This window comes from Macrobrachium nipponense, chromosome 25, assembly GCF_015104395.2.
Source record: "Macrobrachium nipponense isolate FS-2020 chromosome 25, ASM1510439v2, whole genome shotgun sequence".
Lineage (NCBI taxonomy): Eukaryota > Metazoa > Arthropoda > Malacostraca > Decapoda > Palaemonidae > Macrobrachium > Macrobrachium nipponense.
Window position 1 is genome coordinate 44,671,910 of NC_087214.1, and position 26,660 is coordinate 44,698,569.

General features: G+C 37.0%; 1 protein-coding gene across 1 annotated transcript; it reads right to left on the bottom strand.

The window, feature by feature from the left end:
- Positions 1-1,407: 1,407 nt before the first annotated feature.
- On the bottom strand, positions 1,408-4,612 carry LOC135199072 (craniofacial development protein 2-like). Its single transcript, XM_064226987.1, has 4 exons — positions 4,091-4,612; positions 3,203-3,427; positions 2,321-2,350; positions 1,408-1,470 (listed from the first exon to the last, which is right to left on the bottom strand). The coding sequence occupies exons 1-4, from the start codon at positions 4,610-4,612 to the stop codon at positions 1,408-1,410; spliced, it is 840 nt and encodes a 279-aa protein (XP_064083057.1).
- Positions 4,613-26,660: the final 22,048 nt, after the last annotated feature.

The following is a 26,660-nucleotide window of genomic DNA, read 5'->3' on the forward strand; positions in this document are numbered from 1 at the left end:
AAAACTGACCCACTAAACAATGCCTCCACCTTGCCCATAAAAAAATTCCTAAAATTGGTCAACAAAGTACATATGGCGCAAAAACAGTGGAACCCACCCAGCCACCAACAACAGCAGCAGCACGACAATCTCAGAAGTCAACTGAGACAGAATCTAACAGCAACCCTGAGGGACAAGCTGGTCCCATCCAGAAATGGAACTTCCCCAAACAATTCATCAAAGGACTGGTTGCCTTGAGAAGCTGCGCCTACTTACCACTCTTTTTCTTCAAGACACAAACCCGAGGGCTCCTTGTGTTTTTGGCCATGGGCGAAAGGTCAAACACAGAATTCCTAGTCAATATTGGGGCATGAAAATCATTTGTGGCAGCCAGCTCGCAAAAATGACTCAACCCCTCCTCACCCACCAACCTTCACATATCGACTGCTATTGAAGCACCACTGAAGATGTATAAGAAGTGGGATATAAATGTGTCATTCAACAGGAAAGACTACAGCTAGATCTTCAATGTGACAGATGTGATGATAGCACTTTTAGTAGCATACTACCTAATAGCATACAACCTGCTAGTGGATGTAGCATAAAAAAGGATCCTAAAAACAACTCCTGTATAATCTCATCAACAATGGCAAAAACAACACTCCACCACATTGTCACCATAACGGCAGAGACGACAAACAAGCCACATATCTGCCACATATCCGCCAACTTCTACAAGACTATCAAGAGGTTTTCAAAGATGACTTGCAGCATGATAGCAGCATGATTTAAGGAAACCAACAAAGCACAACATCTAGCACTACATAAAAATGGAAGGTGCCCCCAACCCCCGAGGGTCACTCACGCTTCAGATTGTTAGCTCGAGAGAAACTACTTATGCCAAAGAAGTGTTAAAGGAAATAGAGACTGCATGAATATGCTGAAAAGCCCCAAGCACATGGGCATCACCTGTTCATATGGTATCGAAACCTGATGGAACATGGCATGGGTGCTGTACTTGAGCAGGACACAGATGATGGTCATCGTCCACTGGCATCCTTCAGTAAGAAGTTAATGTCAGCAGAACAAAATTACTCACCATTTGACAGAGAGCTCCTAGCAGTCCACAAAGACATCCATCACTTCTGCCACATGCTCAAAGGACGCCAATATTTGAGGGGTTCAGCAAATACAGTGAAAGACGTACTTTCGCAAAATCACACCAACACCATCTAGTCTGGGATAGCCTATCCTGAAATAGCAGAGGTGCAAAGAGATGACGTGGACCTACAGCAACTGTGGTAGAACAACCCCGCCCTTACATTGAGTGACCTGTCAATCAACAATGGAGAGACAACCATCACCTGCGAGAAAAGTACTGGATGACCTCACCCCACCTGTCAGAAGGCCTCAGAAGTAAGGCTTAACTCACCCACAGCATGTCCCACCCATCAGGTCAGTCAACTGCCCGAATTTAGCAGAGTGGTACATCTGGTGGGGAATGAAAAAGGATATAAAAAACAAAGCAGGATCTCTACCCACCTCCGAGGGGTACAAATATCTGTTCACCATCATCGACAGAAATATCATGTGGCCTGAGGCAATACCAATATCGCAACAGATAGCGAGAGTTGTGTGAAAGCTCTCATCTGATGGGTTAGCAGATACAGAGTCCCACAAATCATCATGAGTGACAGGGGGCCAACTTCATGTCTGCCTTATGGAATGCCCTTGCAGGCAGCTTGGGGAAAAAGATGATAAACACGAAAGCCTACAACCCAGATGCTAATGCCATCATCGAAAGGCTTCACCAGTCATTGAAATCATCCCTCACCACCAGATGCCAAGGTGGGAGTTGGAGGAAGGAGTTACACTGGGTCTAACTGGGCCTGGGAACGTCATCACACATAGCATTCAGTGCATCTCCAGCAGAAGCCCTGTACGGCCAATCATTAACATTGCCAACAGACATCTTTCAAAATCCAATGAGTCCAACATCCCCATCTGACACCAGTAAAGCATTAGAAAGAATAATGCCAGCCAAAATGACTTACCATGGGGCCAGGAAAGTGTACGTGTACGTCCCCGGTGAACTACAAAACACGAAATATGCAATCATACAGGAGAAGCACATAGAACCATCCATCTCCCCAGTCTTCTTAGGACATCACTGTGTCATCCAGAGAAGAAACAAGATCTACTAGATGATAGTGGATAGCAGAACTACATAGGTCTCCATTAACCAACTAAAGCCAGACACCGACCTACCACCATAGGACTCTCGAAACAGGGGGGAGTCCTGTAGGGTCCCACGTAGACCCACATACACCATCCATCTCACCTGGCCAGCTAATCTTCTCACAACAAGGATCTGTGCGCCAAATGTACATATACAAGAAACACAGCATACATCACACATCTTTTGTACTACATATATCATCCTTCATATTACAACATCATCATCATCAGCCATTGCTAGTCCACTGCAGGACAAAGGCTTCAGGCATGTCCTTCCACTCCCTTCTGTTTATGGTCTTTCTATGCCATTCTATACACAAACTTTTTCTCAGTTCGTCAATCCATCGTCTTCTCTTCCTTCACCTACTTCGTTTGCAATCTTCATATCAATGTTATGTTAAATGTATCACTATTACCACGTGCAATACAATGCCAGCATTTCACCTATGTGGATCATAACTTCATTTGTATCTTGTACATACATTTGTATATATCTTCCATCCTTTAACAACAAAACAAATGGAAAGTTATGAAGTTTTCTGCTATAACAATATCTCCAAGTACATTATCTTAAGTTTTTATTAAGCTATTTTACATTTTACATTTCTTGTATTTTCAGACTGAGTGACGGAATTAGATACAGCTATGGATAACAATCTGGAGGAAATCAGATGGATTGACTGAATCTGGGATAACTGCTGCCTTAGTGCAAATATTGTATCAACTGTGCTCTCTCCTGGCATAAAACCAAATTGTTCTTCACAAATTGTGGCTTCCATTTTCAATCTTCCTTCTATAATCCTCTCATATATTTTCATTGTATGTGATATCAGTTTAATCCCTCTGTAGTTCCCACACTCCTGCATTTCACCCTTCCCTTTGTACATTGGGACCATTCGACTATTTCTCCACATGTCTGGCATTCTTTCCTGGTGATTAAATCCCACAGGATTTTTATGCCTTCCTCTCCTAAACAATTCCACACTTCAGCTGGTATTCCATCAGGTCCCACTGCTTTCCCTTTCTTCATTTTATCCAGTGCCTTCTTAACCTCTTCTCTGCTGATATCCTGGACTATTCTTTCATGAGGGTTTCCATCTCTTATTATTGTTCTGGGGCTTTCTTCATTTAGTAACTCTCCAAAGTACTCTTTCCATCTAGCTATTATGCTTTCCTCTTTTGATGAAACTCTTCCATTTTTGTCCTTGATCTGTTTGATATATGTTAGATCCTTTGATGATTTATCTCTGCCTTTTGCTATCTTGTGTGTTCACTTTTGGCCTTCAGCTGTCTCTAAGTTCTCATAGAACTTGTCCATTGCAATTGCTTTTGCCTGTGCTACTGCCCTTTTAGCTTCTTTATTTGCAGTTTTCCAAGCTATTCTATTTTCCTCAGATTGATTCCTGTCATATGCTACTCCTGCTTCCTTTTTCTTCTTAATCTTATCTTGGGTGTTAGGGTTCCACAACCTGCTCTCTTTCTCATTGGGTGGTCCTCTACCAGATGCCTTCCCCAATAATTCTTCTGCTCTTTTAAGGATCACTGCACTATTTCATGTCCACCAGGTGTTGACATCTTCAGCCAATCTGATGCCCTAAGAACTGCTTCCTTAAATATCTCTCTAATTTCTTGCTCTTCTAATCGCCACCACTTTATCTTTGACCGGGCTACCTTTTTCCCCATTCCAACTCGTCTTAACAAGAGATTTGACACTACTAGCCTGTGTTGTCTGCTAACACTCTCCTTTAATGACCTTAAAAATTTTCACTTGTGTTAAATGATTCCTTCTGCACATTAAAAAATCTATCTGCATTTGTCTTGCCCCACTACTATATGTCACATAGTCATCATTTGTGAAAAAGGTGTTAATTACCATTTCAAATGCCAGTGCAAAGTCTGTTATCAGCTCTCCTTCCTCATTTATTTCTCCCATGCCATGTCCTCCATGTTTTCTAATAATGTTTTCCCGATTGCACCCAATGTGTCCATTCCAGTCTCCCCCCACAACTAACATTTCTTCTACTTCTGTTGATGTCATGACTTCATCCATATCTCTCCAGAACTTTTTTTTCACGTCTTCAATGCACCTGGTCTGTGGTGCATATGCACTTACTACATTCAAGATATGACCACGACAGCACAACCTTAATTTCATTAGTCTCTCACTTTTCCTTTCAGTGCCCACAATATTTTCTTTCATTTCTTTACTGATGACAATCCCTACACTGCTTCTTCCTGTTTCATCAGCTCTGCTATGTAGCAAATTATAGCCATTGCCAATATCCTTTGCTTTATTTCCTCTCCATTTTGTTTTCTGCACACATAAAATGTCCACTCTCCTCTCCATGACATCTGCCACTTCCCTGCTTCGACCATTCATGCTGCCAAAGTTCATTGTTCAAATTCTTATTGCTTGAACTTGCTTCTTTAGCCGCACCTGTCCTTGACACAGTAGCCCTTGTCCATTTATTGGGGAGGTCAGGCAAGGCCTCCATGCGTCGCATGAGAGGGTAACGCCCTAGCCTTCTACTGGTAACTGTTCCTGGCTGTTCATGGTTTCAGCAAAAATTTTATGGTCAGATGCCTTTCCTGACACCAGCCCTCACCATTTGCCAGAGCTTTGGGACCAGCACAGAGTTGTGCTGGCTTGCGCCCCCTGTGGCTGGTTTACTGTTTGTTTATCTCATCATTACTGGTAGCTAGTAAACAGACTAGGATCAAGAAACATATATTTCCAAGAAATTTCATATTTTTATGATTGCACATTTTAAAAGGAAAACATGCTGTTACTTCTTGGGGCTAGGGGAGTGAGGGGGCAAGTTGAGGCTTTGGGGGGTCAACTTGAGTCTTGGGTGGGGCAGTTGCCCTCCCCAGCCCACTCCCAAATGACTCCCCTGCTCATACTTGGGAAGTTTTTTTGCTTTTTGTAGATTACCTAAGTGGTTAGATATGATGACGGTAATACCACAGGGTACTTAAGAATTTGTATTTTTTTTATTGGTAAGGTATGATTATGATATGTTTGGCTTAAAATGAACACTGAAAAATAATGTGGTGATTTTGTTGAGAGTAATTTTAATTAAGGGGTATGCTTGTCACAGAAGCATTTCATCTGTTACTTTTCTTCGTGGCGAGGATTGCAGACCACATTTAAACCGATATAAGTTTTCAATGTTCATTTTATCCAGGTAACAAACAATTATATTAATAATTCTCATAAAATATGATTAAATGTTTAGTAAATTCTGATAAAAAATTGGTGTTGCAGGGATTTGGATTTATCATGTAGTTAAAAAATGAGAATTAACATATAAGCACTAAAGGAAAAGATGAGGTAAATATGAACATTTTATTGGTTTTGCCTGTGTTTTTGTGTCTTTTATAAACGTTTTTGGGGTGATATAGAGGCCGTGGGCAAGATTTCATCTATGTCTGTTAAGTGATTCAGATTTCTTTAGTTATCTATTCTTTAGTATGATTGTTAGTTTAAATATAGGTAATTAAGTTAACACTTAGAGTTTGCACAATCAATACCTACTCAGAAAAAGGTCCTTAGCCTCACTTTACATTGTGATTATCAGTGATCCCAAACAGTTGCACACCCACCAGGGATACTCCTGATATATATATATATATATATATATATATATATATATATATATATATATATATATATATATATAGATATATAAATATATTTATAATATATATATATATATGTGTGTGTGTGTGTGTGTGTGTGTGTGTGCGTGTGTGTGTACACGTGTGGGTGTGGTGTGTCTGTATGTATACTAGCTAATCAACCCAGTACTTTCTGGTTAAACTCTGAAGAGATCAGAAAAAATTTGTTTTGTCATGTAAAAAATGTGTACTATCATTGCAAATGCTTTTCTTTCCCCTTATTAATAATGATTCTGTGTTGAATTCATTAAAGAACACTCTCTGCTCGGGGGAAAGGTGACAGTGTCATACAGACTTCCACAGCGAACAGAAATTCACGTATGCTGAAAGGTTAGTGTTTGTAGAACATGATTCATGGAAATGAATAATGGATGAGTCTCTGTAGAGACTACATTGGAGACCCTTTGACAAATTATATATACACTCCATGAACAAAAGAATGCAACATCAGTGACCATATCTAGTCACATTCAAATGAGAACATATCACAGGAACTTCCTTACCAGCAGCAAAAACCAACTACTAACGTTAGCTTTCCTCCCTGGGCCACCCCCCCCCCCCTCTCTCTCTCTCTCTCTCTCTCTCTCTCGCTCCTCTTCAGACAAATCAGAATTTAACAGAATAATTTCAGAACAATTATAAAAAAAATAAACAACCAGAAATGATGAAAGACATGTCAGCAGGTCTCCAGGGGCGAAGTATGGTTTAGATATATGCACAACTTCAATTAACCAAGGACCGTTCAGTTACATAATTATCACCTCATTTTTAAGACTGGTATTCAACCGTTATCACATAAAAACCTAGATGGTAGGTTGTCAGCTTCACAAACAGTTTCAGAATATCCATAAGTTATTAAGATATAATGTCCGTTGACTATAAATCCAAATTATTAGCATGGTTGTAATTTTAGACACCGTAAAAAGAGCTGCAACTGTTTTCGGTTTCTTGTACGTATTGATGCTCACTTTTCAATTTCCTTTGGCGTTTCTGAGTGAAAGTGTAAGCCAAAGTCTTAATGATCTAACAAAGAAATTGTCAATATATGATGATTTTTAGTGGATTATATACTTAGAATAGATTATGGTAATACATCAAGGTACTTAAGAATTTTTATTTTACTGGCAAGATATAATTAAGTTACTTTTAGTCTGCTAATATTTATGTGTGGATGATGGTGGATTAATTCGTCTCGCCAATGATCTCCAAAGTGGTGCTCAAACTTAAGAAGTCCTTTTTTTTTTTGCAGATTACATAAGTGGTTAGATACGATGACGTCAACACCACAGGGTACTTAAGAATTTGTATTTTATTGGCAAGGTATGATTAAGATTGATTGATTGATTTATTAATTCTTACTGGCGTCGCAACGACGAGGTTATTGACGCCGGTATGATTAAGATACGTTTGGCTTAAAATGAACACTGAAAAATAATGTGGTAATTTTGTTGTGAGTAATTTTTTATTTTATAAACACTTTGTCTATTACTTTTCTCCGGGGCGAGGATTGTAAACCACATTTAAACCGATATAGGTTTGAAATGTTGATTTTATCCAGGTAATAAACAATTATATTAATAATTCTCATAAAATATGATAAAATTTCAAGTAACTTCTGATAAAAAATTGGTGTTATAGGGGTTTGGATTTATCGTGTAGTTAATCATATGCCTGACAGCGAAAGAAGAAAAAAGGTGAAGCATCAGGTGAAAAATGAGAATTCACCCATAAGCACTAAAGGAAAACATGACGTAAAAATGAACATTTTATTGGTTTTTACTGTGTTTTTGTCTTTATAAATCTTTTGGGGTGATTAGAGGCCGTGGGCAAAATTACATGTCTCTCAGTGATTCAGATTTTTATAGTATCCAAACAAATATAGAAACATCCACTCCCTTGCATTTTTTTATTTAGTGCTGCTTCAAAAAGCAGACATTTAATATGGTTGGGATTTAAAATGGGAGTGATTCTCTATGATAACAGGCCAGTATCGAACTAAAAAAAAAAAAAAAAAAAAAAAAAAAAAAAAACACACACACACCCTCACCCAGACCTCTTCGTCTGGCTTTTTGTGTCTCCACACTAAAAAAGGAGCCTGACACTTCGAAACTGTACGTGGCTTTCTTAAATATCTTTGTTCTCCCATTTGTGGTTTTTTCAAATGTGTATCTTTCCAAGGATCTTCAAATGTGGAAAAAATGTACTTAGAAAGTTTTTGATTGATATATTTCTTAATCAAAATATAAATAAAGAAGGATGCATGAAATAGTACTAATCTGTTTTCAGAAGAGAATTGTTCTCCTTTTTTTGAGCTTAAGATAATGATGAACGAAGAGATAAATATAGGAACAGAGAGCCTGAGAAGTAATAAGTCATTGGGAAGCATAGAAACTGACATAATAAAACGCCTTTAGGTCGTCAGTGTTATAAAAATAAAACACTGAACACGAAATGCCTCTGCGAGGATGTCATCCATCTCTGCCAGAGATAATGCTTCCGAATACAAACAGTAGAATGTTTTTTCAGTCGTATTCCTGGATTAATTGCCTTGCAGTCACGGTACTCAGTCTTGCCCCTTGAAATATTAGATTCATTTCGTCGAGGAAAAGAAAAAATATTAACGAGAGAAAATTTTTATGTTTGCTGAGACACACGATATTTAAAGCAAACAGTAGCGTAGGCAGATATGAGGAAGCTCTCTCCTTCCGCGGAGTGACTCGAACCCAGGCGCGCTTTTTTCAGTGAGCTACAAAGGATGGAAGCGTCATTCAGGAGGTACGAACATATATCTGCCGAGCCTAGTATATTACTAAGGCTACACTAGACCTATCCACGCTATTATTATAAGTTTTTTTTTTTTTTTTTTCAACTTCGGCGATGATGAGTCTATTGCAGCAGTTGGACTCTAAATATTGCAAAAATTAATATTCAGGAGTCTTAAGCTGACGTACTTCTCAAAAATTGTTGCTCTCTGTGGCCATATAATATCTTCAGAGTGACACATAAGGGGAGATTACCTGTGAACAGAGATTCCACAATAAGGAAACTTGATTCCCTGTGGCATACTCCTAGAGAGCTTTGCGTAGAAATCACACTAATGATGCGTGATTTTATTGAAAAGGTCTAGCAACCATAGGCACGAAAGCCAAGCATGACACTTCGAGTGGTTGGCCATCACATACACTGTATGTACTGAACTTTGATGCGCTTTGCCGATCTGCAATAGAATCAACAGCCATGAAGTTGAAAAAAGAAATAACAATGGTTTGGATAGGTCTATTGTAGCCTTAGTAATATATACTGGGTTCGACTTATTCATGTACTTAGTTCCTGAACCAAGCGAGCGTGGTTCGAATGTTTCTGAGGAAGGAAAGAGCTTCCTTATATCTGTGTATGACATTATTTGCTTTAATTATCTTGAGTCCAGACAAACACTAAGATTTTCTCGCGTTTATTTTCTCTTTGTTTCAGCGAAATGAGTCTAATGTTTCAAGGGGCAAGACTGAGGGCCTGACTGCGAGGTAATTATTTTAGGAACGCGACTGAAAAAAATGAATTGTTTTTATTCGGAAGCTTTATCACTGGCAGAGATGGACAGCGTTCTTGCTGGGACATTTCGTTTTCATTTGTTCTTTCTTTTTATTTCATTGCCAACACGAAAGGTGTTTCAAGATGTCAGTTTCTATGTTTTCTTTTTAGTTATTTTCTATTATTTCATAACTTCGCTTCATCATTAAAAAAGCAGGGAATTCCTCTATTTTATATTCTGCCAAAATGACAATAAAAGTATTCTGGGTAAATTTTTTCCACGTTTCAGTTGCTTTGGGAAAAAGTACACTCCTATAATAAATATTGGTTTTGAAACAGCTTTCAGATTAACAGCACTAGAGTTACGGATCAAACAAAATGTAGGCATGTTCCGATATTACAAAAGATGGCCGTTTTGCCACCTCATTGTATGAATAAGTTCTTCCTTTTAAATCTAAGTAGTGAGTAAAATTTGAAGAATAAGAATTTCCTAGGAAAAAGTATTGCTTGACTTTCCAAGCGGACATTTTTGCAACCACTGACACCGCTAAATTCAAATCTCATTTTTCTTATTTACTTTTACTTATTGTCTTTTTTTAAAAAATGTTCTGAAAATTTTCACCAGACAATCATAAAACAAGCATTTTGACATTTTCCACTTGAAAGTTAAGTGGCCAGTTATAGAAATTTAATCTAGAAACACACACACCAACACACACACACACACACACACACACACACACACACACACACACACACACACATATATATATATATATATATATATATATATATATATATATATATATAATATATATCTTTGTTACGTCACGAGCCTGAGTTTCTTTATCTTTGACTTATAAATATAGAGTTGTCCTTCCTCTGGTCTTTAACATTGTCTTTAACCGGAACCTTACTCAGCACTCCGGATTCATAAGTGGATTATACTTACAAAATGTATCTATTTTTGCGTATTTTAAAGTCAAATTCCTATTTCTATTGACTTCTAAATACGACTTTTACCTTCAATACCGCCATGTCTAGCACATTAACTTCTTTAGTGAATTATGCATGTCACAAATGAAAGTTACATCTTCAGTAACTCTATATTTAAGGTAAATTGCTATTTTGACCTTCGACCTCCAAGTGTGACCTCGATCTCGGTCTGAACGTTATGATTAGCGGACTAATGGCTGTCAAATATGAAACCTATAATGGGCCCAACTTTCAAGGTAGGATACACACAAACTTTCATATCGGTATTGTAAAAAGACTATTTCACCATGTAATATCTTTATTGTATATAAACATACATATATATATATATATATATATATATATTATATATATATATATATATATATATATATATATATATATATATATATATATAAATACATACATACATATATAAAAATGTATGTATGTGTGGCAATTTCATTACTACGAGAGCCATGAAAATTTTTGACATAAGTTTAGGTATTCGTTCAGAAAAGTAATTTTTCGATGCGTTTATGTTATTTCTTGGGAATAAATTACATGATCAAAGTCCAGAGATCTAAACCAAGATAAATCAAACATTCAACTTTCCATATGAATGTCAATAGGAGTTTGCGAATTTTAGTAACTGAAAAACTACAGGATATTCGACAGGATTACATAATTCCTTTTACTTAATTAGCTCACCTGACCATGACAATTTTTTCCTTAGTTTTTGCAGTCCTCTTATTCTCTTTTCCTTCCTTATTTTATTGCCTTTTGACCGATCTCGTTTTCATCCATTTCTCCAAGGCCATTAATATCTCATATCCTTGACAAGTCTGCTCATCTCATTAATTACTGTCCATCAGCTTTCCATCATTTAGGGTTATACCTAAAATAGGGCATAAAAGAGGAAGGTTCTCTCTCTCTCTCTCTCTCTCTCTCTCTCTCTCTCTCTCTCTCTCTCTCTCTCTCTCTCTCTCTCTCTCTCTCGTTTCTTGACAGGTCGCATATTTTTCGTCTCATTTCAAAGTATTTTGCTGCTACGGATATCGGAGAGATGTGTGTGGCTTTCACTGGTTTTCAGGATGAATATTCACTATATTTTTAATAATAAAAAAACAATATGTATCAAAATAATGTTATTGATATTTTGGGCTTTTAATCTATTTCTATACTTATATAAATTCAAAGGAGAAAGTTATCTGTAAATTTTTCGAATTTCAGGAATTTGGAAATGTAAGTCAAATATATATATTTTTTGTCATATTTATTTCGCACATGCCTTGCCTTGGAATAAGTCATCATTTTCTTGTATTTTCCTTCGTCTCAAATTTAATCCAATCTCTTTTCAGAATAACAAAGAAAATAAACATATCACCACAATGTAACTATTACCTTTAACAATTTATACATGTCTTACACAGCATCAGCTACAAAAAGGCGAGATCTTAGATATCTGTCACTGGTGACAAGATTGTGTCCGTTGTTATCTTTGTTAGCAAAACTTTCAGTAAAAAGGATTGTATGAAATAAATCTCTGACTTTGGGACATATTACAGGACAGTTAAAATGTAAACTGATTTTCTATTCTTTTCCGTAGGTTACAGGAAGACGTAGTTTAGGTTGAAAGCAAAAGAAAATAAGACCTTAGCAATACTAGTAAGAATGTCTCCCATAAATACTTCAAGTAGATCACACGAAATATTTATTATGAAATTTAGGTCATGTGTGAATCACGAAAGGTTTCATTGCCAATTTCATAAATTCCGGCACTTACAGATTTCAAGAATCATTTACTCTCTTTACTTCTATCACCTTTTCCTTCCAGTTGTTACTTACTATAATTCCAACTCCATTTCTTCCCTCTCGTGATCCGCTGTAATATAGCTTATACTCAATTCCTATCTCTCTAGTTCCATTCCCTTTCCACCTAGTCTCCTGCAAACATAAGACATCTATCCTCTTCCTCTCCACCACATCTACTATCTCCCCCAGTTTTCCTGTTAAGAGTATCTACGTTCAATGTACCTGCTCTTATCTTCCACTCTTTCCCTAACTTCTTTGGCTGCAGCGGTGAGCCCTGCGGCACCTCTCACCCATTTATCATGCCAGAAGGGGGAATTCTTGATGCGCATCACTTTCAGGGGACGCCGTAGCTGCACTTAAATTCCTTAAAGCATCAGGCATGGTTTATTGTTTGGCAAAGGGGTTTTTACGATGTCATGCCCTTGCTGTCATCAACCACAGTTATTGGCGGTGGGCACAGCCTTTGACTAAAAAGTCCACCTGCAAGACAGCAGTTTCCACAGTTAATGGCAGTGGTCCTGGCCTTTTACTGAAAAGTAAGACTGCAAGGCAGCAGTTTCCACAGTTAATGGCAGTGGTCCTGGCCTTTTACTGAAAAGTAAGACTGCAAGGCAGCAGTTGTCCTTTTAGTCGCCTTTTACGACCCGCAGAACCTACGGTGGTAGTATTCTTACACCCCTATCACAATGGAATATGACTAAATAAAGAAAAGTGACTTTTGTTTCCTCCAAGGCAGCACTTCGATATTACTGGAAAGAGCGACAACTGTCTTGATCTGTTAAGGAAAAGTATTCGACTAATTCCTTTACATGGGCGCCGACGGCATATTAAAAAAAACAAGGGGGATATACATACATACATCCATACATACATATATGTATGGATGTATGTGTTGTGTATATATTTATATGTATATTACACACACACACACACACACACACACGCATATATATATATATATATATATATATATATATATGTATATATATATATATATATTTATATATAATACTATATATATAAATAAACTATATATTATGGATATAATTAATTCTATATATATATTAATAATAATATATATATGTATATGTATATTATATAATATATTTATATATATATATATATTATAGATATATAGATATATATTATATATACTATTACATAAAAATATAATCTTTTGTTGGATTTCAGGGGGCGGGGCAACTGGCATCCTTGCCCCTATGTGCGGGCGCCCATGCGCCTATTATCTTACCCCTATATCATTTAACGAATAGTACTTTTAACCTTTTCTCAACTGGTGAATAAGAGATGTAAATAGTGTTATTAACTTCGGTAAAATGTATCACTCTTTCCCCTTTTCGTGAATGAATATATTTCTAACCAAGATAAATAGAAGTTTCAATAATCTTGGTTAACTTTTTTTTAAGAATTGAGTAATGATCACTTGAAAACCGGTTTTTTCTTCATATTAAATTCAGTATTTTTTCTTCATATTAAATTCAGCATTAAAGCCACGAGAAGCGTAACTCATTGACTGTACAATGCTGATTATTGAAACAAGAATAATTCATTAGCCTCTGCATATCATTTTCCTTGCGTGGAAGTCCTTTCGATTCTGAAGAATTACTTGACAGTGAAAAAACGCTGCATAAAACCAAGATATATCTGAGTGATAAGAAAATGCAAATAAAGGTAGCAAGCAACTAAAGTTTCCCCATAGAGAATCCCTATGAAACATAAATCTTACTCAGGCACCTGAGGTATCAACTTGAGAGACTAGTATTATCTGCAGAGAAGGAGCCGCAAAACGTTGACGAGTCCGAACAGCACTCGAAACCTAGCAATTCACAGTGTTATGATGCTGCATCCAAGACCTCATGGAAATAAAGAAGGCTATTTTTGGACATTCCTGTTTTTATTCATTGCAGGTTTGAAATATTCTCTTCTGTTAAAGACTTCTAATTACTTAACTAGTGTGTTTATGATTTGTCGGTTTTATTTTATCCGCTGCGAAAGTTTAGAAGACATTCTTCTTGTTTTAGATATTTACTCCAGCTCTTAGAAAGTTTACATATATTAAAAATGGGTTTTGCTTACATTAACAGGCATCAATCTTCTAAGCAAATATTCATATTTAAATTAAATCTTATGATATGAAAGTCATTTTTGAAGCTGTTTTTTTTTCCAGCAACTATGATTGTTAGTATTAGCTGTATTGTTCTAATTTAGGCCCGAAAGATTTATATTTGATCTTACTTTTGTTCCTATTTCTTTTCATAACTTTAGGGAACATGAGAATTTGGCCGGCCTTTGGAAATACAGGTAACTTTTGGTGACATGTATAACAATCATATTGTAGACCAAACACGATATTTTCCTGACTATATCAGTTGGAAATTGATAAACAATACGTTTTTAAGTAATCAGCATTGGAAGCTGGTCTGCTTTTATAAATTGCATACATTTTCATCTAATTTTGGTTATGACTGCTTGAATTAATATAGGATAAATAATAGAATATTATACGAAGTTTACCAACTTGCCCATTTTGATGTTATATTTCTTACTTTCATTGGTTAGAAGGGGCCGCGGGATATTGTTGTATACAGAATACAGGTTAATGAAACTTCATGATTTTACTTTTCCTTTAGAAGACATACTATGTTTAACGCACTAGGAGCAGGAATAAGATATTCTTATTACTTTTTGGGGACAGCGACATTAATGTAAAGAAGACTCTTCCTATAAATGTCCTAATTTCGGTCTGCAACTCTTAAAACGTAGTGTTCCCATTCTACATGACTGTGTACTTAACGTTTTTTCTCTTCTATTTTTTTGATATTTAAATGTTCTGTCAGTAGTCAGTGAGTTAAGCCTACTTTTGACAATATGAGATACTAGTATAGTTACAGTACATGCTGAAAATTAGTTTACCAGCAAGCATATGCAATGATAAACAGAATGATTTTGATTGAAACAAAGTAGCAAGAAAGACTCATAATATAGTGTTTATTATAAAAAGAAGAAAATTCTGCCTGATTTATGTTCTGCATTTTTTATTTGTAAAGTACAGCTTCCGTATTCCACTAGCGTATAGCGTCAAATTCACGATTAGTTAAATTTAACAATCAAATTACAACTTTTTCTACCGGGGGTAATAAGTAGGATAAATGTAGCGGATAGATGCTTCAGAGATTTTGATTTTAAGAAGGAAAGTGTACGGGAAATAAAATACCGAGAAGGAATCAAGCAGACGGCCAACGCATGGATTTCCACTTGCTTCACCTTCATTAAAGGGCATACTATTTGTAATGAGAGTGCGATAAGGTGCTCATTAACCATTCTTTGACTGTATAGGAAGGAACCAGTCTTGTGGAAGATTTCTGTTGAGAGAAATATATATATATATATATATATATATATATATATATATATATATATATATATATATATATATATATATATATATATATATATCAACAGAAATCTTCCACAAGACTGGTTCCTTCCTATACAGTCAAAGAATGGTTAATGAGCACCTTATCGCACTCTCATTACAAATAGTATGCCCTTTAATTCTGACTTGCATGTAATCTTTTGCCTCCTGGATATCAAGGCCATTCCATGCAATGCCTACTTCATACTATCCGCTGAGCACTTTCTAGACCTTTCTCGCTCACCTCCAACCTTTTTGGAATTTTGTGCTCTTTTCAACAACATTTTGCGTGTTCTCTCAAAATGACGAAAACATCTCAAACACTCGAGTACATCTCTTCACCTACACTAACTTTTCCACCATGCCTCATAGGAATATCAAATTTCTCACCATTTCGTTCCTTTTCACTCAATATATATGCGATGCAAATTATTCATTTCAGAGACTCCAACCTTTTTCTTTCATTCTTATGTAACATGTATACTTTCCTCCAGAAAAGGAGTTTTACCAAGTTTCCTGTAACATTCTAAATTGCATTTCCATAATACACTCCTTCACTTTTAAATTCTATTCCTATGCGGTACCTAGATTGTTTCTCTTATTTTGGGACCAGCATCGTACCTTGAATTCTTATTTCCTACCAGGGTTCAGGGCCAACAGTTACTGGGCGACAGAACAACCTGGGCGACAGTCAACTGGTAAACAAGGACAACTTGGGCCACAGCCAACTGGTCGACAACATTGTGGACTACGATTTTCTATCAAAAGACCTCCCCAAAGCTGGTACCAGAGGAGCCACTCTATCAAAAACTTCACTTTTACTATTCATTAAGGGTAAGGATAATCTTCCATATATACGTACATACGAACTCGCATTTTTGTGATTTTGTTATATAAGTATGTGAATCAGTGATATATTTCGAACTTAATTATTTTTTTATTAATTATCCTTTTTTCAGGTTTTTTTCCTATTTGATTCCAATAAACGAACTGGTATATGTAATGTCTGCATCCAAACCGATGATTGATGTGTTGAGTTTAATGTAAGTAAAGATTTAGGAAAGAATTTTCCGTATGGTAAAATATGTTGCTGAATAGTTTTTACAGTTGAAATAATACTCACTAAATTGCTTGGCACCTGAAATATTTTGCAATTCCCATTTCTTTTCGAACGCTGAGTCTGGCATTAACAATGAATTTTATTCTTTCGCTTCGTAAGGAATCTCAGTTTTCCCCTCACTATTTTTCGGGAATGTTTTTTCTTCTCCGTCCTCTGCGAGCTGCTGACGTCATTATATCATTCTTCTACGTCAAAATATATTGTATGGGTGCAAAGATGTAAATTGATAGAAAAGTTTTGATTTACGGATGAATATCTTTATCTGGTCTTATCCTTTTCTTAGAAAATCGTTCTTTTTTAACGTCTTACTACACTTATCACATCGTTGTTATCCTCTACCACAGGGGCAAGCTAATTTTTAGAAACTGTCTGGGGAGCAATAATTCAAGAAGGAGAAGAAAACTTCACAAAATCTAGACGCAATTGAAAAGTTACGTTCAATGCTCTGCAGACAAATGAAAAGTCGCTTTATGGAGTTTAGATCACTGCCGATATGAGGGATACGGTTGTATGAAGGGAAGCACTCAAGGAAGTTACAAAGAATTAAATTGAAAATCCTGGCATCTTTGACGACAATAGACAAATGAGATATGTAAACACACACCGGTAGGATGTGTTTTCGACTTTATGATAGCATTAGGCAATGTATTTTCAAAACACCAGGGGGCCCAGAGAAAGGCACCTTCAACCCGGGCAGCAACAATCAAGACATCAAAATCACATCCCAAGATAACTTCGCACTAATGCTCTTTCGACAAAGTTCTGAATGAATTGAAAGTGATAGCATTGATAAAGAGTCTGGATGTATAATGCCTCTCAAAAAAACAGAATTGAGTGGAAATGCGGCTCTTCTGCTGCTCTTTATATGGTCGGGATCTGCTTGAAGCAGACTTCTCGATTTTCAAGTTTCAAAGTTGACAATAAAATTCCAAACTAGTCTAAAAAAATTCTATCAGGAGTGTGTTTTTGTCTTTGGACACGATTGACTAGCAACAGCTTTACTTTCCAATGAGGCATGTTCTATGAAAATAATTTACAAGCATAAAAACAAGTATAAAAATAGGCTTATATTCGAGAAAAGGAAATATTTTCTTTAAACTGCTTAGTCATTGAAAGATATATTCCTCAAGAAGTCACGAATCATTAAAATTCACTGATCTGACTAAGTATTTGTTTATTCCTCCTAAAAGCGATTACATAATATCATACTTTGTGTTGAATTGTCCAGAATATAATGTTGGGTCGATTTATAATTTCTACCCTTTTTATTACACAGACATTAAAATGGGAAAAAATTATAAAAGCTAGTTTTTTCCCGTTTCCACGGTAATGAATGGGTAATTACTACCTGCAGTGCTTTCCAAAATCTGCCTGATATTCAGGAAAAATGCGTTGCAGATTGTGAGGATTCCATCATAGATTTTTCATACGAACGTTTTGAAACAAAAGGCGAAGTTATAGAGCTAACAAGAGAAAGGATAATTAGTGATTGGCTTTTATAAGGCACTGAAAGTGGTAAAGACGCAACAAGTATTTTTGTACTAGAAATTTAAAAACAAATTCGTGTTCACACTGAAAGCCTATTTGTAAGAAATTACTTTTCGTGAGAGATTATCTTCCTTATGAAGTTTAGAAACAAACCAAACATGAAGCATAAGAAAACTCTAATTTTTACAAGTACGTATTGTATTTTGTTAGCTGCACGCATTATGAATGTAATTCAAAACAAATGTTTTGATCGTCTTTCCATTATAAAGTATAATTTCTTACTCTGAAACATTTCTTGAAATATCTGCAGATAGCAAATATTACAAATGAAACAATAACCAACTACCAGTATTTTTACCAAATAAACAGTTTTGAAATAGCAGTAACACCAATATTATAAGCAATATCAGATCCAAACGAAGGTTTTTCTTATCAGTATTTACTGATGGCATTTTAGCAGGAGTTAATTAAGACGACTTATGATCTTGAAATGATACTTTATTAATGAACTACAGTGATATTTATAATTATTGATGGCCAGTCAGTAGCCAGGAAATTTACACAATAGCTCCTATATAGATGAAAATAAGGCGTGTCTTCTGTTAGCACCACTCTGCTGACTCGATGCAATGCTATGGGCATTGTCGTGAGATTCACTGAATTTGGGTACGTATTGTCTGAAGCTGGCAATGACCAGGCTTTAGAGTGCTGGTGCAATAACACCCCGAGAGTTGACCGGGGCATTGCAAAGGTCATCCCGACCTTGAAAACTGGAATGGAGGAGTAATGTAGTCAGGCAAATATGCTGGTTTAGGCGGTAGATTGCAACCCAGTCTATCGTGCCACGGATGTCGACAAGGAAAGTTTCCTGCTTGTGGTCGAGGAACTGGTAGGGGCAAGTGTAAGGCGGGTCAAAGGAGGACGAATGATATTGGTTTTGATGAATACATGTATTGCCTTGTTTGGATCCTTTGGGACAAGGGTCTTCTGGCTTGGTTTGTAGGATGGGCGGCAAAGAGCTAATTTTCCAATGATGCTCCGGAGTCTGATAATGTCGGGGAACAGCGGATCACCATACATCATCTTAGCTGCCGACAGGTAAAGGCCCTCTTTAGGTGTTGTCCGAAGGCCGAGGAAACCCTTTGAAGATGCGAGTACCAGGTTGAGGAGTTGCAGCGAGACATGAAGGCTGCTGTCTAGTTGTGATAGAACCTCTCCATCATGTCACTGGACTCAGGATGGTAGGTGGTTGTGTGATGCAACTGGGTGTTGAGGAGGCAGTTTAGGGATATTCAGAGCAGCGATGTCAATGTAGTGCCTCGTTCGGAGGTGATGTGCGTGGGTATGGCGAATTTGGAACCCCATGATGAGAGGAAAGCACTAGCACATGCTGCTGCTGATGCATCTGTCATAGGGGTGGCTTCGGGCTATCTCGTCGAGTGGTCAACTATTATGAGTAGATAACGACGCCCTTCAGAGCACAGGAGGGGTCCTACAGTGTCAATGTGGACATGGGCAAAATGGTGATGCAGCTGATGATAGGAGCCACCTGAATTTGTGGGATGCTGGATTTTGGAGAGTTGACAGGAAGAACATTCACAGGCCCATGCCTTGATGAAGTGCTTCTTAAGGAGGGTGAGGTTTGGGTCCCACTATTGCTGGTCCAGCAGCTACTAATATTCAAGGTCGATGTGTACTGCCTCAATGGAGATTTTGGAGAGGACGTCAACTGAAGAATGCAGTTGAATATTGTGATGGCAGGCAAGTGGCAGCACTGACAGGGTGACCAGGCATCGGACTGGCAGTTTATTGAATGTGCTAGTGGCAGGTGACCAGTTTGAAGGGTGAAAGGTGTGGCCTCCAAAAAATGTCAGAAGTGTTTGACCGTTAGGTATGCTGCCAGGAGCTTGCGGTCAAATGTGGAGTAGTGTTTCGTTGTCCTGCTGAGTTTCCTGCTAAAATAAACAAGAAGCAGACGATGGCCATGGATTATCTGTTCCACGACAGTTCCTATGGCTATGTGGAAGGCAGTGGAGAATGACCTGGTGCAGGGAACAATTTGAGGGCTTCACAGAGTGGGGCCAAGGTCGAGGCGATGGTGGGCAAAAGAGGATGATAATACTTAACTATTCCAAGGAATTCTTGTAGACCCTTTTTGGGTAAGGGTTAGATGCCATTAGGTTTTACGAGATGATATTAGCCTTTACAGCTCTTATATAGATTAAAATCAGGTGTGCTCTCTATTCATTCCACTCTGCCAACTTGATGTGTAGCAATGTGTATTGTTGTGAGAATCATGGAATTTTGCAATGTATTGTCTGAAGCTAGCGACGATCTGCCCCTTGCGGCATATGAAATGTAGGCTTTAGAGTCCCGGCACAGCACCGTTTAGGTTACACAGGAAGTCCTAACCCACTGATATACAAATAGAAGTATGTCTTTAACTCTGTGGATGTAAAGTTCTCAGGAACATAAATAGAAACAACCATTACGTTATTTCAGATGTATTATATGACTCTACTCCTTTGTAGGACATATTTGTAAATAATTTCAATATTGGCTTTTTGTTACAATGGTCTTATGAAAACAAGTTTAATTCAAACACCCTAAAATGTTTATTAATTAACTTTAAAAAGCACCCCGAAAGGAATGGTGATGATAACCGAGACAGCTGCAACAGTAAATGTAGTATCCTGTGCCAGAAAGGTCTTTCTATACCATTTTGTTGGACACCACCCCCAAAAAAAAAAAAAAAAAAAAAAAAACAAAAAAAAAAAAAAAAAAAAAACTAGGAAGCTATGAAGAGACAATAGGCAAATTCTCTCTTGAGGGAAGAAATGTGAAAATAACCAGGAAACAGAGAAGCTGGAAGTGAATTACAGAGCTTATAAGTGAATACAAGAGTCACCAAACCTATTACTTTGAGGACCAATTTGAGTACCCTGAAGGGTGTTGCATAGTTGCCTAAGAGTAATTATATCATTTGTTATGATAGTAGAAGCATTCTTTCCCTAAATATTTGTTTGCCCATCATCAGTGAATTCTCATCAGCAACATGTTGACCTCCTTTTACATATATGGACCATTCACCTCCATCATGCAAGTACTCTCTTTAACTGAGCTGAAGAGGCTTAATTTTGGACTTTGTCTGGCTGACCTGTTCCTTAGACCGTGCTCATCTCATACTTGCCGTGTTTGGTGTCTGGAAGCAGTTTCTTTTATGGCCTCGTAACCAGGATGAAGAGCTACATCAACAGCTACTGTACCATGTCTAGAAAAATTCTCCAAGTTGACATTTTTGCTTACTCGGGGAGTAAACCTATAAACTACTTTATGTGGGTGTTGTTGTTGTTCTTGCTGTTCTTGTTTATGTTGGTGGGGATAGTAAAACCCTATGGACAAGCCTAAAAAGGTCAGAACAAGGTATTTTGCATTGAGTTAAATGTACAGGAATTTCAGAATAGGATATTTATGATTTATTTATTAGAATAAAGATGTAAAAATTAAATAATGTGTATGTTAAACAGTACAGAATGATTATTTCTGATAAATCATAGTGTATTTATTTTAATTTTCCTTAGTGAAACAACGCTCTATTTGACCGTAGATTTTAGCACGCACCTCTAGTACGATGGAGGTCGGATCATGCCTTGTTATAACATACAGTTTTCTTTAGCTTTCCATATGCAGAGTTCCAGTAATATGGTTATCTTCTTAAAAGTTCTTTGACAGCTAAGGAAGAACCGTTAGTTGAAACATATTCTTGCTTCACAGCAAACATATATATCAGATATAAACTCCTTTTGTTCATAACTTTAGCTACCTCCTAACTGTTTTACATCATAATTTAAATGATTTGCAATAACCAGCTCATTATTATTGCAAATATTCAGAGGTGTCTGTCCGCCGCCGCATGAACGATTCTTGATATGGGCCGATTTCAGTCACCTCTGTTTTGGGTAAGGTTTTAGAGAAGCTACTCCCAAAGCAATTTTGTAGGTTTTTTATGTGAAAAGACTGCCACCAGCGATATAGTTTGTACTTGTGACACCTGTCAAAACCACTATCGTGCGGAGTGTGCTTGATGAGGGTGCAGAGGCGTCCATGGTCAGTCTAAATTTTGGTACAGTTTTTGGTCATGTGAATCATGAAGCACTTATCTACAACCTAACATCATTGGAAATTTGCTGATCTTTTATCGATACTTTAAAGGAATTTTTAATAGGTAGAACTCAAAAGGTCTGTGCAGTTGTCCATAAATAGCTTCAGTTATTTCACTTTAGATGTTTCTAATGGTACTGTTATTGGCCCTTTCCTGCTACTATTTATCTATATTAGTGACATGTAGAAGAGCAAACTGATTGCATATATCGATGGAGCTAATCCCTAGTTGTTGTACGTTCTCCGTGCGTCAAATGTGTGGTTGAAGAATCCTTAAATTGAGATCTGGCATGTATTCATGAGTGGAGTAAGGCTTTGTGGCATCAAGCTTAACCATTCAACTAATACAGTTTTAAATGTCAGTGACTTTTTAAAGGTTTTATGTGTAACTTTTGGGAAGCATTTACGTATTTTTACTACCTTTGCTTCTCAAAAGTATGGTGTTTCTGGCCTGTGCTTTGAAGATTTTAATTAATGTGGAATTGCATTTCTTCCCTTCGCAGAAGATTTTTACTAAAGGTTTTTCACAATACTTCTGCATAAGAAATTTATATTTCATTTAATAAACTATGCTGGTAATGTAAAAGCAATTTCAAAGGCAGCGTCAATTTTGCAAAAGATTTTTCTCCTTTTCCTCTTCAAAACAGACAATGCTTTTAACGTAACAATAGGAAAGTGCAATCGGCAAACAGGGGCAGCCAATCTAAAAGCCATCGTCATATTTTAACACCCTAACTTCAAAGGCAATTTGGTTTCCAAGTTTCTAGTTACCTGTGACAATGGTTTTATTTCTCTCTCTCTCTCTCTCTCTCTCTCTCTCTCTCTCTCTCTCTCTCTCTCTCTCTCTTTCTTTTCCTATGATACATACCGTAACGACCATCTTCGTTTACATTAATATTTAATTAGTTGAAATAAGAAACGGTAACAATTTGAACCTTCATTACAAATTCGTTTACAGAACCTTGCTTTGCTGTTCTGAAGTCCAATGAATTATATATAATATACTATATATATATATATATATATATATATATATATATATATATATATATATATATATTATATATATATATATCATGACCCCCGTGGCGCGATTAGTTGTATACCTGCTTACTTTTGGGAGATATCCTTGGTTTGACTAAAGTGCTATCAGGGGTAAATTGGCAGAAACTGTGAGTTGGTATCTGGAAGTCAAAATTATCGTACTAGAAGTGTTTCGTCAAGACTGACTTACTGATGAACATCCAGATTGACGCATATTTTGCTCTTTGCTATTTCTGTAAAACCTATCGTACAGGACTCAGATTTTGGCTCCTTTCGTTTCTTTCGAAAGATTTAGCATAGGAATAAAAATAAAAAAAAACAGCAAAAATACTTTCAAGGAAACTGGATCACCCACAGCGAACGTGTGGAAACAATTTAAATCTTTATTACGAATCTGTACACAGAACCTTGTAACATGTATAGTGAACTGAGTTTCTGTGAGTAAAGTTGTCATTATCTTCTTGTCTGGCAACCGTAACATCTATCATTACAGTGAAGGTCCAATCTCTATTAAGCAATATAACTCTGTCTTTGCAAGGTTATTTGCTGTAATATAGGCTGGATATCAGGACCAATTACAAAGTTTCGTTCCACTGTTATCACACTCATGTGATCAAATAAACCTGATCGTCAATGAGTGACCATGGATATGAGAACCTCCTAGATGAAAGAATAAAGCTTAACTTACATGTGTTTAGCTAGTTTAGGAAATCCAACTGCCTTGCAAATGGATTTTATTTACTATGCATTTCAGGGACGACGAATCATCTGTTTTATCAAATATCTTCCAAACTTATTACTTGATCGAATCAGTACTTTAACACAGTGTACAACACACCTCGCCCTAATTTTCGGTAATATAGTGCATTGTCAAATGGTGTTAGTTAAGGCATTTACTCTGGTGTTGCAAAACATGGCCGACCTATGCTTTCGAACGTCCTTTACCCCCATCCCGTCCCTCCCCCTTTCCTCCTCACTCTCTCTTTCCCTTGTCACCCCTCCCTCGACCCACCTTCCTGGCCTTCCATCTTGGACTCCCACTTTCTTGCCTACTATATTATAATATATATTATATAATGCTGGATGCTATAAATATGTCGGGTTTTGTAAATTTTCTGTTAATTTAATTATTGCTGATATATTTTCTTAAATTATATAAATAGGAGTAGGCCAAAGAGCGTATAACCGTCGGCTGTTCTCCAAGGTCTGCTCACTTCCCCCAAATAGGCGGAATTTCCGAAAAACAAAGAAAATGGGTATAGTTTGGGGGAAACTACTATCACTATCATAATATTATTATGTGTGTGTTTCTCTATTCATATCGCACTACAATTTCGTTTCTATTAATTATAAGTCAGTAATAAGGATGCAATTCTTGTACCGTACTGAGTTTAGTGAATGAGTTGGGTTTCATGCATCTTGAATTATTTTACTTACCATCAATGTAAAGTGACTTATTATATTCATTTACATACCTATATTTCAGACAGGTTCCAAGAAGGATTTTATTTGTATTTCTTACAATTGGGGCAATCGTTTTTGAAGACTGCATGTGTTACCTATTTCCCTATTTTCAGGCATTTAACATACAGGGTTTTTCTTATAAAGAAGGTATCCAGTTTTTGCCTCATTCATAACACTTGCCTGCGTTTCAAAACTTTTTTTTCACATAGGTAAATGGTTTTCCAACTGATTCAGAACTCTTTTTGCATGCTGAATTTAAAAAAATACAGTTCCAGGGTTAGGTCAGGATTCTAAGATGTAGCCTGTTTTTATTCCGGCATATTTTTCCAAAATATTGTAATTATCCAAGCAATTATGGGCTTTGTTGTTACAAAACCGGGTCGTGGGTAACCTTTAATAATTATTCGCATTTTTCTTTTCAGGTCTAGATATGTATAAAAAGGGATCGGAAGTGCAAAAACCATACTAATAGGTTCTGTTACATCTGCGGACATGTGGTTCTTCCAGACCGTCAAGCAAAAATCCAGGATTTTGTGAAGAAGGCATATCAAGCTTACTTTGGAGTCAAACTAAGGGACCAGGTTAAGCCATTCACTCCCCATATCAGCTGCAAAACGTGTGCAGAGAACTTAAGGGATTGGAGGAACAAGAAAGGGAAGAGTATACCATTTGGTGTCCCAATGGCGTGGAAGGAAGGGAAGGACCACGTTATCGACTGCTAATTTTGCGTGGCAAATATAAAAGGCATTAATCACAAGAACAAGCACCATGTTCAATACCCTTATGTTCCTTCTGCCATAAAGCCAGTCCCCCATGTTCCTGATCTTCCTGTTCCTGAGCCAAATGTCACCATATAATCTAGTTCTGATTCCGAATCTAGTGATATGAGTCATGACTGATACACAGGCCAGAAGAGGACGATCAACTGGTGCCTTTGACCCAAGCTGAACTGAATGACCTGACACGAGACTTGAACCTTTCCAAGGAGTCTGCCCAGCTACTGGGTTCTCGTCTTCGAGAGAAATGTCTACTGGTACCAGGAACAACATTCTATTGGTGTTGGGACTACGAGAGAGAATTTTAAAATTTCTTCATGTTTGATGAAGTATCCTCACTGGTCTACTGTAACAATATTGCCTACCTGATTGAAATACTTGGTCTGAAGCTATGGAATGGAGACTTTTCAATGACTCATCTAACAGAAGTCTCAAGGCAGTTCTTCTGAATAATGGAAATAAGTTTTCATCAATCCCTGTTGGGCACTCAATTGAAATGAAAGAATCCCACAAAAGCATGGAACCTCTGTTGTCTGCTCTGAACTACCAGGAACATAAATGGTTGATCTGTGGAGATCTTAAAGTTGTTGAACTCATCCTAGGACTTCAAGGTGGTTACACAAAGTATTTATGCTTTCTGTGCTTATGATCAAGACAAGGATTAAAACCTGGGTCACACAAAGTTCTGTCCTACCCTCTGGTTGAACCAAGCAAGATATAGCTTCCACCCCCCACATCATTGGGCAGGGAAGGTAGAGGATTTGCTTTCCTCCATCTGAAGTTTCAACAAAAAAGAATGAAGAAACTTAAGGCAGGTACATTTGATGGTCCTCAAATAAGGGAACTCATCAAGGACGCTAGTTTTAATGATACACTGAATTCTGCTGAATTCGCTGCCTTGTCCCTTAAGTCAGTCAATGCAAACTTCCTTGGCAACCACAGAAGTTCCCGGTAT

Bases quoted from the DNA above. Each gene is read 5' to 3' on its own strand.
- LOC135199072 (XM_064226987.1), bottom strand. From the start codon at position 4,612: ATGAACTTTGGCAGCATGAATGGTCGAAGCAGGGAAGTGGCAGATGTC. The intron at 3,428-4,090 runs GTAATTAACACC...TATATCAAACAG, and splicing joins TTGCACTGGCATTTGAAATG to ATCAAGGACAAAAATGGAAG. The intron at 1,471-2,320 runs GTGAGATGGATG...ATTCCCCACCAG, and splicing joins TGAGAAGATTAGCTGGCCAG to ATGTACCACTCTGCTAAATT.